The sequence below is a fragment of the Microcaecilia unicolor genome, chromosome 9, assembly GCF_901765095.1.
Source record: "Microcaecilia unicolor chromosome 9, aMicUni1.1, whole genome shotgun sequence".
Lineage (NCBI taxonomy): Eukaryota > Metazoa > Chordata > Amphibia > Gymnophiona > Siphonopidae > Microcaecilia > Microcaecilia unicolor.
In genome coordinates this window covers 36,809,200-36,823,108 of record NC_044039.1, presented here as the reverse complement: position 1 = coordinate 36,823,108, position 13,909 = coordinate 36,809,200, and the positions used below count along the sequence as shown (strand labels likewise).

General features: G+C 43.6%; 1 protein-coding gene across 2 annotated transcripts in view; it reads right to left on the bottom strand.

Annotated features, from left to right (window-relative positions):
- Nucleotides 1-13,909, bottom strand: part of LOC115478063 (zinc finger CCCH-type antiviral protein 1-like) — a 108,600-nt gene that overhangs the window by 29,515 nt on the left and 65,176 nt on the right. For both annotated transcript variants that reach the window (XM_030215294.1, XM_030215295.1), the window contains exons 7-8: nucleotides 9,782-9,883; nucleotides 8,748-8,871 (exon numbers count right to left, since the gene is read on the bottom strand). In XM_030215294.1, the coding sequence (XP_030071154.1) occupies nucleotides 8,748-8,871; nucleotides 9,782-9,883 (226 nt within the window). The remainder of the gene's footprint in view (nucleotides 1-8,747; nucleotides 8,872-9,781; nucleotides 9,884-13,909) is intronic.

Sequence of the window (13,909 nt, the reverse complement as noted above, 5' to 3'; positions counted from 1 at the left end):
ACGGAGCTTGTTCTGAGGAAAGGGCTATCAGTGGTGTACCGCAGGGTTTGGTCCTAGGGCCGGCTCTTTTTAACATCTTCATGAGTGATATTGCAGGAGAACTGTCTGGTAAGCTTTCAGGCTTATTTTTGAAAGAGGACACTCATCTTTCGACACAAATCGCAAGATGGGCATCCTTCTCACAGGGTCGCCCAAATCGGCATAATCGAAAGCCGATTTTGGGCGTCCTCAACTGCTTTCTGTCGCGGGGATGACCAAAGTTCACGGGGGCGTGTTGGAGGTGTAGCGAAGGCGGGACTGGGGCATGCCTAACACATGGGCATCCTCAATTGATAATGGAAAAATGAAGGGCGTCCCTGACGAACACTTAGACGACTTTACCTGGTACTTTCTTTTTTTAAGACCAAGCCACAAAAATGTGCCCTAAATGACCACCGGAGGGAATCGGGGATGACCTCCCCTTACTCCCCTAGTGGTCACTAACCTCCTCCCACCCAAAAAAAAATTATTTAAAAATATTTTGTGCCAGCCTCAAATGTCATACTCAGGTCCATCGCAGCAGTATGCAGGTCCCTGGAGCAGTTTTAGTGGGTGCAATGCACTTCGGACAGGCGGACCCAGGCCCATCCCCCCCACCTGTTACACTTGTGGTGGTAAATGTGAGCCCTTTGAAACCCACCAGAAACCCACTGTACCCACATCTAGGTGCCCCCCTTCACCCATAAGAGCTATGGTAGTGGTGTACAGTTATGGGTAGTGGGATTTGGGGGGCTCAGCAAACACGGTAAAGGAGCTATGCACCTGGGAGCAATTTATGAATTCCACTTCAGTGCCCCCTAGGGTGCTCGGTTGGTGTCCTGGCATGTGAGGGGGACCAGTGCACTATGACCAAATGGCTTGGATTTGGTCGTTTCTGAGATGGTCGTCCTTGGTTTCCATTATTGCCGAAAATCGGGGATGACCATCTCTAAGGTCGACCTAAATTTTGCGATTTGAGCATCCCCGACTGTATTATCGAAACAAAAGATGGGCGTCCATCTTGTTTCGATAATATGGGTTTCCCTGTCTGGGGACGTCCTGCGAGGACGTCCTCAGGAAAACTTGGGCGTCCCTTTCGATTATGCCCCTCCACATCTCTTTGCAGATGATACCAAACTCTGTAATAGGGTGGACATCATGGAGATTGTGGATGATATGAAGAAGGATCTAGCGAATGGTCTGATAATTGTCAACTAAGATTTAATGCTAATTAATGCAGGGTCATGCACTTGGGGTACAAGAATCCAAGGGAACAGAACATTATAGTTCTTCTGTGTTCAAAAGAAAAGAGAGACTTGGGGTTGATTGTGTCTGATGACCTTAAGGTGGCCAAACAGGTTGAAAAGGCAACGGTCAAAGCCAGAATGATGCTTGTGTGCATAAGGAGAGGGATGACCAGCAGGAAAAAAGAGGTGATAATGCCCATGTTTATGTCTCTGATGAGGCCCCATTTAGAATACTGTGTGCAATTCTGGAGACAGGATGAAGTCGGTCCAGAGGGCGGCTACAAAATTAGTAACCGGTCTCTGTCGTAAAATATACAGGGACAGGCTTAGGAACTTCAACCTTTATAAGCTGGAAGAGAGGCAAGAGAGAGGGGATATGATAAGAGATGTTTAAATGCCTCAGTGGCATTAACGTACAGGAGGGGGGCCTTTTTTCAAATGAAGGAAAACTCTGGAATTTATTTTTTGTTACATTTGTACCCTGCGCTTTCCCACTCGTGGCAGGCTCAATGCGGCTTACATGGAGCAATGGAGGGTTAAGTGACTTGCCCAGAGTCACAAGGAGCTGCCTGTGCCTGAGGTGGGAATCGAACTCAGTTCCTCAGTTCCCCAGGACCAAAGTCCACCACCCTAACCACTAGGCATAAGGTGAAGTTAAGAGGAAACAGGCTTGGGAGGAATCTAAGAAAATACTGTTTCACCGAAGGGTGGTGGATGCGTGGAATGGCCTCCCAGTGGAGGTTGTGGAGATGAGGACTGTGTCAGAATTTAAGAAAGCATGGGACAGGCATGTGGGGATCTCTTAGGAAAGGAAGAGTTAGTGGACACTGAGGATGGACAGACTGGATGAGCCATTTGGCCCTTATCTGCCGTCATGTTTCTATTTCTATATAATCTGTTCTGGACCTCTTGGGATAAAGTGAACTATAAGAAATTGAGAGGCCCTTTTACTATAATGCATTTAGCGCTAACACGTGCTAACCGCAGGAAAAAAGGCTTACCACAAAACACGTGCCCTCAAATTCTATATATGGCGCCCAAAGTTGCATGCCCCAATTTGGGAATAAATCCATTAATGAGCCCTTAACTAGCAATAATTGGGCGCTAACAACTAGGATTTGCACACGCAACCGGCTGCGTGTTATTCTATAAGGCTCGGCACCTAACCTCAATCATGCATATCTGAAAAGCGGGCGCAGCCAGGGGCATTCCAAAACTGCGCACGGATTTACAAAATTCATCTGATTTGTCCAATACATGCCTAAGTTGGGCACCAGCAGGTATAAGTACAGCACCCAAAAGTAAGGAGCTGAATTCGCACCAACACTATTCTGTAAAGGGCGTGTTCCCTTTAGTGCTTAATGCTTGATTTTTTTCGGCAATAAATTTTCAGCACCATTTACTGAATCCAGTCATGGGCAGGGAATGGGCGTGGAAGCGTTATTCAGCTAATGTGTTTGCATTAGCACACATTAACTAGATAACATAGTGTTAAATGAGAGCACCTAGCACCTTTTAAATAGCAGGTGATACATAGTCCCTCATTAACGTTTTTCAGGTTACATGTGCTAATACACACATTAACATAGTAATATAGTAGAAGACAGCAGGTAAAGACCTGTATGGTTCATCCAGTTGACACAATAAGATAAACTCACAGCATAAGGTATGATGTGATCAGGGGCATAGCCAGACTTTGGTGGGAGGGGGGGTCCAGAGCCCGAGGTGAGGGGGCACATTTTAGTCGTTTCCCCCCCCCCCCAGTGCCACCACAAACTTTGACCCCCCCCCCCCCCACCGCCGATGACCCTCTCGACCCCCCTCCCGCCGCCAACCCTCCCCTGCCTCCGCCTACCTTTGCTGGCGGGGGACCCCAACCCCCGCCAGCCGAGGTCCTCTTCTTCCGGCGCAAGGCTTCGTTCTGTTTCTGTACGTGCAGGACGTCAGACTCACAGAAACAGAACGAAGCCTTGTGCTGGAAGAAGAGGACCTTGGCTGGCGGGGGATGGGGATACCCGCCAGCAAAGGTAAGCGACGGCAGGTTGGCGGCGGGAGGGGGGGTCGAAAGGGTCGTCGGCAGGGGGGTCCAGGGCTAAATCTACAGGGGCCCAGGCCCCCATGGCCCCACGTAGCTAACGCCACTGGATGTGATACTACATATGTATACTTGATCTTGATTTATCCTTGCCACTTTCAGGGCATAGACCATAGATGTCTGTCTGGCACTGGCCTTGTTCTTCAGCTACTGAAGCTCAATCTGTCCAGACACGGTCAGAGCACAGGCCGTAGAAGTCTGCCCAGCATTGGTCTTGTTCTCCAGCTCCCAAAGCTGAATCTGTCCAGGCACAATCAGGGCACTGACTGTAAAAGTTTGCCCAGCACTGACTTTGCTTCCCAATTACTGGTGTTTTCCATTGTGACAAAACAATGGGTTTTTAAGTCTGTAAAACTGTATTATTTCTAGAAGTATATTTCTCTAGTTTGGCCAGCATGTGGTGTATATTTATGTTTAAAGCTGTTACAGAGAAATGACTGCTCCCACTTTAGTTAACATAGATAAGAGGTAACCTGCAGTGATGTGGCCAACTACTTTTAAAACTTGTTGTTCTGGGCTCTAATTGGCCAGGAGTTCAAATTCATCTAGGATGTACTGGCTTTGCCCCAGTCTTAGCCTGGGAGAACAGAGAGAAAGATCTCTTTGTTAAGGCCCTGTGAACAGTTATATTTGATAATCTAGGAGAAGCTATACTTTCCTGATCTTCCCAGGCACTATTCAGGTAGTGACTAAATGTTTAGATAGCTTTACAATTGATCCATATTCAGTTACTTGTTACTGTTTGATGATTGCACCTTTTCTGTTCATTGTTCTAATTTTTCATGACAATAAACTTTTTAGTTTACTGCCTCTGCTTGTCTGGACTAAGAATCCGGATGGTTTGTGTGTTGGGTCTGTGGGTGCTTTCTAGGAACTGTGGAACCACTAGGAGTGTGGCCCCTGTCACCTAGAAATCACTGGGGAATAATTTGAGAGCAGGAGGTTTGCCCAGAGGCGGTTGGGACCCAGTTGGTGGGAGGAGGGGGTGCTAGTGTACAGAACAAGCGGCAGGTGCAGACAGACCTGAGCTGTGCTGGTGGACAGTCACTTTGTGACAGCCATCTTATCACAGCTAACCTTGTTTGGTTCCATTAGCACATAACCTGAAAAAAAAAATTGAAATGGCTGTAGTGAGGGAAAGTCTTACATTAAAATGTGCTAAGATCCATTTCCTACTGCGTTAGGCCCCAGAATTACATTAAATTATTTGTTTATTTATTTGTTGCATTTGTATCCCACATTTTCCCACCTTTTTGCAGGCTCAATGTGGCTTACATAGTACCGTGCTGGCGATCGCCAATTCCGGTTTGAAAAATACAGAGAGGTATTGCGTTAAAGTTATATAAGTGACAGAGTAAATTAGGTAGTCAAGGAGGGAGAGTTAAGTTTTGTCCAGATCTGGTATAAGTTTCGTTGTATTGTAGGCTTCAGGTGTTTAGGTTGGATCGTTATGGTAAGCCTTTTCGAACAAATTGTTTTTTAAGGATTTCCGGAAGTTTGTTAGGTTGTGCACTGTCTTCATGATGTTTGGTAGTGCACTCCATAGTTGTGTGCTTATGTAAGAGAAGCTGGATGCATATGTTGATTTATATTTTAGTCCTTTGCAGCTTGGGTAGTGGAGATTTAGGTATGTGCGTGCTGACCTTTTTCTGTTTCTGGTTGGTAAGTCTATGAGATCTGGAGTGTTTATAATGGTGGGTTTATTCATGTTGTATTGGGTGATGAGAGGATGAGACAATGTGTTTTTTCTGCGTTGAGTTTTAGTTGAAATGCATCCGCCCATGAGTTCATGATTTGCAGGCTGAGTTTGATTTTGTTTGTGATTTCTGTTAGATTGTGTTTGAACGGAATGTATATTGTGACATCGTCTGCATAGATATAGGGGTTAAGGCCTTGGTTGGATAGGGATTTGGCTAGTGGGGGACCACTGGGGGTCATCATTAGGGTGAAGAGGGTCGGAGATAGAGGTGAACCTTGGGGTACTCCGCATACTGGTTTCCATGGTGATGATATATTCGATTTTGATATCACTTGGTATGTTCTTGTGGTTAGGAAACCCTTGATCCAACTAAGTTCCACCGATCCCGAAGTATTGTAGGATGTTTAGTAGTATTTTGTGGTTTATCATGTCGAATGCACTAGACATGTCAAATTGCAGAAGAAGTACACTTTTGCCAGTTGCTATTTCTTGTTTGAATTTGGTTAGGAGAGTGATTAGTACTGTTTCGGTGCTGAATGCATAAAGACGGATTTGGATAGGCTGGAGTGGGCTTTGATGGCAACTCCAGTAGCTGGAACTTAAGGACAGAGCTGGGCGGACTTCTACAGTCTATGTCCCAGAAATACAAAAAAAAAAAAAAAAAAGACCATGATCAAGTATATAATATCACGTTCATTGCAGATTTAATCTTGAATTGATAACGAATGTGAATGTTGGGCAGACTGGATGGACCGTTCATGTCTTTATCTGCCATCACTTACTATGTTACTATAAAGCAGGGGTAAATGCAATTACAGTAACAGTTAAACTATAGCGAGAAGTCCAGATCCAGATGTGACTTCGAGTTCAACCAAAGCTCCTGGCGACCACATTGTAAGGGATCCCTTCTTGTGGTTTTGTTGGTATGATGCAGGAGTGGTTTGTCATTGCCTTCTCCCACAAAGTATGAGGCATCTCTATCCTGCCCAACCTCGGGGAGGAGCCATGATTAGGGAGAGCTGCCTAGTATGAATTTAAATTCTCACCTAATTGGTGACCTAAGTCAGATTTTAATAAGAGCACAGGACAAACCAGGATGTTTTGGGGACTTTTTGACTTACAAACAATCAAGTCAATATTCAAACACTGTTGTCAGCATTTTTTTTAATGCTGGCCACAGCATTTAAATAATTTATGCATAGTCAGATACTATCCAGATAATGAACAATGTTGAATAAAACTGGAGAGCAGTGGCTGTCGCTGGCTCTACAAATAACAGTGACATTCAGTTGCTATTTTATTCACCTTAAGTAGAGGAGTGTGGTAGCCGTGTTAGTCCACTCTTAAGGTTATCAATAGAAATCAAACAAAATAAAACATGGAAAAGAAAATAAGATGATACCTTTTTTATTGAACATAACTTAATACATTTCTTGATTAGCTTTCGAAGGTTGCCCTTCTTCCTCAGATCGGAAATAAGCAAATGTGCTAGCTGACAGTGTATATAAGTGAAAACATTCAAGCATTACTATGACAGTCTGACAGGGTGGGAGGAGGGGGGTGGGTAGGAAGTATGCATGGAGACATCAAAGCATATCATTGATATTCTAACAGGGTGGGTGTGGATAGGTGAGCTGGAAGAGACATTTCTGAATACACACCAGACCAAACCTCTAAAATACTACCGGTACATCGATGACATTTTTATGCTTTGGACGGAGGGTGAAGAAACTCTGAAACAATTTTATTCTGCATTCAATACATACCATCCTACAATCAGATTCAAAATTGACTACTCCCCAGAAAAAGTCAATTTTTTGGACACCACGGTCTCAATCAGTGATGGCTGTATACAAACATCTATATACAAGAAACCCACAGACAGATGTAGCTACCTCCACAACTCCAGCTTCCATCCTTCACATACAAAAAGATCCATCATTTACAGCCAAGCCACAAGATACCACCATATGTGCTCTGACCCAGGGGACAGAGACAGACACCTTAAAACCCTGACTGAATCCTTCAAACAGAAGGGCTACAACCCCAAAATAATCTCCAAGAATATTGCCTCCTCCCTCAAAACACCCAGGGAGAATCTGCTACAGTACAAAAAGAAAAAATCCACAGACAGAATCCCGCTTGTAGTGACATACAATCCAGAGCTGGAAAAACTGAGAAAAATCATAAGAGATCTACAGTACAACCTATATTCCAGGAGGATGAATTACTGAAAGAGATATTCCCATCCCCACCAGTACTGGCCTTCCGACAGCCACCCAATTTAAAACACAAGCTAATCAGAAGTAAACTTCCTTCACAGACTGAAAAGGAACAGAAGGGCACACTTCCCTGTAATTTATCCAGTTGCAAACTATGCCAAAATATTTCATAGGACCCCAAAGTCATCCACAAAGGAAAGATATTCAACATAAAGGGATCTTTCACTTGCTCATCTTCCAATGTGGTATATATCATTCAGTGTAAAAAATGTAACGAAGGATGCTATATTGGAGAAACAGGCCAGATGCTTAAGACAAGATTCAATTTACAGTACATAGACATCATATGAACAATACTGGTGCCAGCAGGGTTCCCACGCCTGTTGGTCAACATTTTACAGGACCAGTACACTGTACCAGTGACTTCACAGTGAGAATCCTCAAAGGTAACTTTAAAACCATACAAGAACGTAAGACCTTTGAAGTCAGAATGATTGAATATTTTAACACCCAACAGAAAGGACTTAACAAGGATCTGGGGTTCCTAGCCCATTATAAACCATAAAGCTGTATGTCTCTGTTGATCACCCTCCCCTCACCTATCCACACCCACCCTGTTAGAATATCAATGATATGCTTTGATGTCCCCATGCATACCTCCGACCCACCCCCATCCTCCCACCCTGTCAGACTGTCATAGTAATGCTTGAATGTTTTCACTTATATACACTGTCAGCTAGCACATTTGCTTATTTCCGATCTGAGGAAGAAGGGCAACCTTCGAAAGCTAATCAAGAAATGTATTAAGTTATGTCCAATAAAAAAGGTATCATCTTATTTTCTTTTCCATGTTTTATTTTGTTTGATTTCTATTGATAACCATTTTATTCACAAAATGCCCTAAGTTATGTGTTCTAGGGTGGAATGAGTACAGGCAACAAAGTTGATGAAATTTAGCCACTAAAGTTCAAGTGATAACATATTTTTACCTCATCTTTTGTATTTTGCTTTGTGGCAAGCGATAACATGTACATAGCAGATCTATATTTAAACATTATCTGTTTAAATATAGATAATGCCGCTGAAAATATATGTAACTTTAAACAAGTACGTTCTATGTTAAAGTTAAATGGTGAGCTCCATATGTGTCAGCTTATTACTCCTTTCCAACGAGTGAGGACTCTCTGAAGTCTTAATTCTCTTCACATTGGGGGTCTTTTACTAAGGCGAGCTGGCGTTTTTAGTGCACATTAAAAATAGGCGCACACTAAACGATAAAGATGCCAATGTATTCCTATGGACATCTTTAGCGTGCATCTATTTTTAATGCGTGCTAAAACACCAGAGTGCCTTGGTAAAAGACACCTTTTGTGCATTATAGCTATATTTTCAGAAACTATGCTTGTACCTTATGTTGTACCATCTACCATCATCTACTATGTTATCAGCCGTCATCTACTATGTACCTTATATTGTTTGGGTCGCAGTATGCTTTTTCTATCTCTTCCATCATAGGAAGCTCTTCCCAAACCCGATCCCGGAGGATCTCCCATCGATAAGGCAGATAAAAGTGCATCTGAGGGCATTTATCTGAAGATAAAATAAACAGAGAACAGTGAAGGACCAGCCTGAAAAAGCTGGAGGATCTTAAAAAGTAGGCTAGTGATAGAGGGGCAAGAATATGGATATGGGGCTCAGAGATCGTGTGGCCAAAACCGTCCACACAGACAGATGTTGTGCCAGTATCCTAGAAATGAAAACAACCCTCCATAGGGTAAGATACATCTAGAACAAGCTCGTCCAACCCATGGCCCACAAGCCAAAACCTGGCCCATCAACTTCATTTTTCTGGCACGCAGAAGCTCCACTGAAAATTCAGATTCCCCCGGCAGGATCCTTGCTTCCCCGCTGTAACTTCTCTAACCATGAGCTTGAGCCATGTGACACCAAGTTGGTCCCACAGTTTCAAGTCTCATGAGACCTGATATCACAAGACCAAACCCAAAGTTCTGGTACCATAAGTACATAAGTAATGCCATACTGGGAAAAGACCAAGGGTCCATCGAGCCCAGCATCCTGTCCACGACAGCGGCCAATCCAGGCCAAGGGCACCTGGCAAGCTTCCCAAACGTACAAACATTCTATACATGTTATTCCTGGAATTTTGGATTTTTCCAAGTCCGTTTAGTAGCGGTTTATGGACTTGTCCTTTAGGAAACCGTCCAACTCCTTTTTAAACTCTGCTAAGCTAACCGCCTTCACCACTTTCTCTGGCATGGCTCAAGCTCGTGGTTACAGGAGTCGCAGCAGGGAAGCCAGGATCTCGCCGGAAGAATTTGCAGCTGAAGCCAGGTGAGTTCTTTGGAAATCACTTTATTGTGGAAATGAAAGATGATACAGTAAATAAATTAAACTAAGTAAAGTTCCTCAGTCTTCGTGATGAGGAGGTCATAGGAAACTTTGTAGAAGACATCAAAGGAGTTTAATAAAATCACAGTACTTGTATTTTTGCAGAATTTCCAGACATTGAAGAGGCAGATCTCTTTGCTGCTCTCTGTCTCTTCAGGACCTGTGGGCTTTGGGAGACTAGTTCGTGGAGGAACTGTGGAAAAAGAAGTCATAGATTGCCATCAAATCCACAAGCATCAACCTGAATCTCCTCTAGACATGAAAAAATTGGTTGATCACTGTTTTGAGTGCATAGTACTATTAAAACTGCGCATTAATTATCAGGGCCTCACTCAAAAGGTGACGAGGGCTGTTTGATTCCTGCCCACTCTGTCAGTAGATAAAAATCTGTGTATTTCTCAACATGCATATGCAAAAGGCAGTCTTGGGGATGTGTAGATTTATGCCAAAACAATTATGCACAGAGAAAGCAGGCACAAATCTCTGGGTGCAATTTTTCTTTGGGCAATAATCAAAGCAAACCTACTACAATGCAAAACTGTTGGTCATGCAAACACCACAGCATTTGCACCAAGACTTCTAGTTTTGGTTTACCCCCATACATGTAAATGAATGACATTTTTGGACAACCCTATTTTTAGACAATCATGAAGCATGCTGGAGAAGAACATAGGTCACTAACATGTACTCAGGAGGGCTGGTGTTCCTAGAAAATGACTTTGACTTGGTAGTTCATTTCTACTCCTTTGGGTGTCCCAGCTCAGTTAGAACCATGTTGAGATCTGGTACCAAACTACTCCAGCATTTTAATTTCTCTTTCATATGCCTTCCTAACTTACTTTAGAACAGTCATTGCATTGATGGTCCTTGGCCAGAGGCCATGCACCTAGATTCCACAGCCGTATAAACATGTGCTCTACATTCAGCCACTAGGTGTCACTGTTGTGCAATGACTGTACATTTCTTCCAAGAGTCTTCAAAAATGGGACAAGTCCTTTTATTCCACAACATAGTGGCCTAGTAGTTAGGGTGGTGGACCTTGGTCCTGGGGAACTGAGGAACTGAGTTTGATTCCCACTTCAGGCACAGGCAGCTCCTTGTGATTCTGGGCAAGTCACTTAACCCTCCATTGCCCCATGTAAGCCACATTGAGCCTGCCACGAGTGGGAAAGCGCGGGGTACAAATGTAACAAAAAAAAAAACATAGATTAACCTTGTATGTCAAAAACTCAATCTTGTAAATCAATGACCCGAAACAGGTCGTGTTAGGGCGCACAGCGCCTGCGTCAGGGGTCATTAGAAGTCAAAAATCAATGCTGACATGCCCAGCATCTGAATTAAGGGCAAGAAGTAGGGCCTTGTCCGTTGCTTAATAGATGAACAGAATGATGCGTTTTCCACAGTCATCAACTGTTATTACACAGGAAACCAAATTTAAATAAGTGGTACATGTTGAGATGCTAAAAAGAACAATTTAACTTGCAGAGCACTGAAAAGGCACTGCGGGGTATATGCTGTGAGTTAAATTGCTCTTTTTAGTATCTCGACATTTACCACTTATTTAAATTTGGTTTGCTGTTTAATAAGAATTGAAGACTGTGGAAAACGCACCATTCTGTTCACCTATGAAGCAACGGACAAGGTCCTACTTCTTGCCCTTAATTCAGATGCTAGGCATGTCAACATTGATTTTTGACTTCTAATGATCCCTGACACAGGCGATGTGCACCGAAACACGACCCCTGTTGGGTAACTGATATACAAGATTGAGTTTTTGACACACAAGGTCAATCTACGTTGTGGAATAAAAGGACTTGTCCCATTTTTGAAGGCTCTTAGTACTTCTTTTTGTGTTTATTAGTTTATTTATTAGGATTTATTTACCGCCTTTTTGAAGAAATTCACTCAAGGCGGTGTACAGTAAGAATAGATCAAACATGAGCAATAGGCAATTACAGCAGTAAAAATATTCAAGTAACAATACAAAACATGGCATGGTATACTACTTGCAATGACAACACAAAACGTAATAGAACATTATAATTAGTAGTGAAGGGTAAGGCAAAGTTGTAATATATAGATGAGTAAGAAAGTAGGAAGAATTTGAAAGTAAGGTGACTGATTTGAAGAAAGTTGCATATGAGGTCAGAGAGATGGTTAAATATGATCACAGTTAGGCTAGGAGTGGATAAGCATGTCCTGCTGCAGTATGTGCAGCCCGAGTCAATCCTTGTGTGTGTGAGTGAGACTAACAAGTTAGTTACTTCTTCCATTAAAGGCTTGGTTGAATAGCCAAGCTTTCACCTGCTTCCTGAAGTACAGATAGTCTTGTGTTAAGCAGAGCCTTTCAGGCAATGCATTCCACAGTGTGGGGGCTACTCCGGAGAAGGGTTGCTTACGGGTATCACATCATGTAATGTCTTTTGGAGAGGGTGTAGTTAGTGAAAGTCCTTGGAAGGACCTTAGTATCCTTGGCGGTGTGTGGAGGATCATCCTATTCTTCAGATACTCGGGGCCATTTCCTTTCAGAGCCTTGAAGATCAGACATAGAGTTTTAAATTTAGACCTGTATTGTACTGGTAGCCAATGAAGTTTTTGCAAAAATGGTGTGATGTGATCACGCTTGCAACCTTCTACGAGTCTTGCTGCTGCATTCTGAATCAACTGGAGCTGGTGCAAGCCCTTTGTAGTCAGACCATTGTATAGTGCATTGCAGTAATCCAGTCTTGATGTTATAATGGCATGCAAAACTGGGATAAGATTTACCTTCTCGATGTAAATAGTAGAAGCAGCTCTTGAAGGTTGCTTGGATTTGGGGAATCAGAGTAAGTTTTGAACCTAACTGTATTCCAAGGTTCCTGACTTGTGATTTGAGGGGGAGTTCATACTTCCCAAAAGGGATTTTGATGTCAGGTATGTATCCACTTGTTCAGAGGCCCGGAGCATGGGAACAAATGAGCACGGGATAGAACAGAGCAATGAGCATGAGGTCATTTACAGTGCTGCACACTTCTAGTAGTGCTATAGAAATGATAAGTAGTAACAGTATTTGCTATTCTTCCCCAATGCTCAGCGGACAGTGCGCCAAACAACGGCACTCTTTCCACTGCAAACCCTACACCAGCTCAGAGCTGGCATTGGGGTTGTGCCAAGCGTGGTGACATCCCCAACACCAGAGAAAAGCTTAACACTGGACTGACCAAGCAAAGCCCAAAGCTGCACCATAGGAGATTGTGCAGGGAGGGAGCCAGGGCTGGGAACGGTATTGTGGAGATGGGCAAGAAATTGGCTGCAGAGCTTTTCCTTCAGCAGACAGACCGGCAGAAGATGGGCAGCAGAGAGGGAGGGACACTGTATCCTTTCTGCATTGCAAAGGAGCACATTCCCCCGCTTCAGATAGGCTGTCGCACCGCTAGCCAACCAGCACTTCTTCCTCCTCCTCCCCTCCCCTCTTTGGTGTTCTGGGCATGCGATGCTTAATGCACAACTCTTGAGCACGTGTGTCAGACACTGCCCTCCCACCAAACTCCCTAATGCTCAATGCTATGAGCACGCCTATATTTGAATCTCATTAGCATTGAGCATTAGGGAGCTTTTCTGGCGCTGTTCCAATGGCATTTCTCTCGCGCTGTTTAGTACAGCACTGGAGTTTTGAGCTTCTGAGCCTAAGTATTTGCTGCAGTCTCTCCACACACTGAGGGGCTCCTGGCTAAGGGCACTGCTTACTGTGAAGAGGGCGTCACTACAAAGAGGTTCTTATCCCCCTGAGCTTACAATGAACTGAGTATTAAACATACGAGATTTCTGGTACCTTTCTTTCCTGGTGGGAGTAAAACCCGAATATGAAGGAACCACCCAAAGGTGGAGGAACAAAACCACCACTACGAACAAGTCACAGGAAAACACAAAGGAGTAGGGTGTATGATGGACCTTCCAACAATGAGAAACCAGGAGACTTGAGTCCAAAACAAGGAGTTTATTGTAGCAAATGCACCACTAAGACTTGACATGGTGTCGTGTTTCGATCTTTCCGCCTGGGTCAGAAATCTTAATATCAAGAGTGTGCTTTGTTGCAAAAAACCATCATACACCCTTCTCCTTTGCACTGCATGCAAATCTCTCTCGTGAATATTCATTGTGGATATTCTGAAAACTGGCTGGGGTGCCTCCTTCTTCTCCCATTCTTCTTTTTGGAACCCCTATCACCGCAGTACTTGAT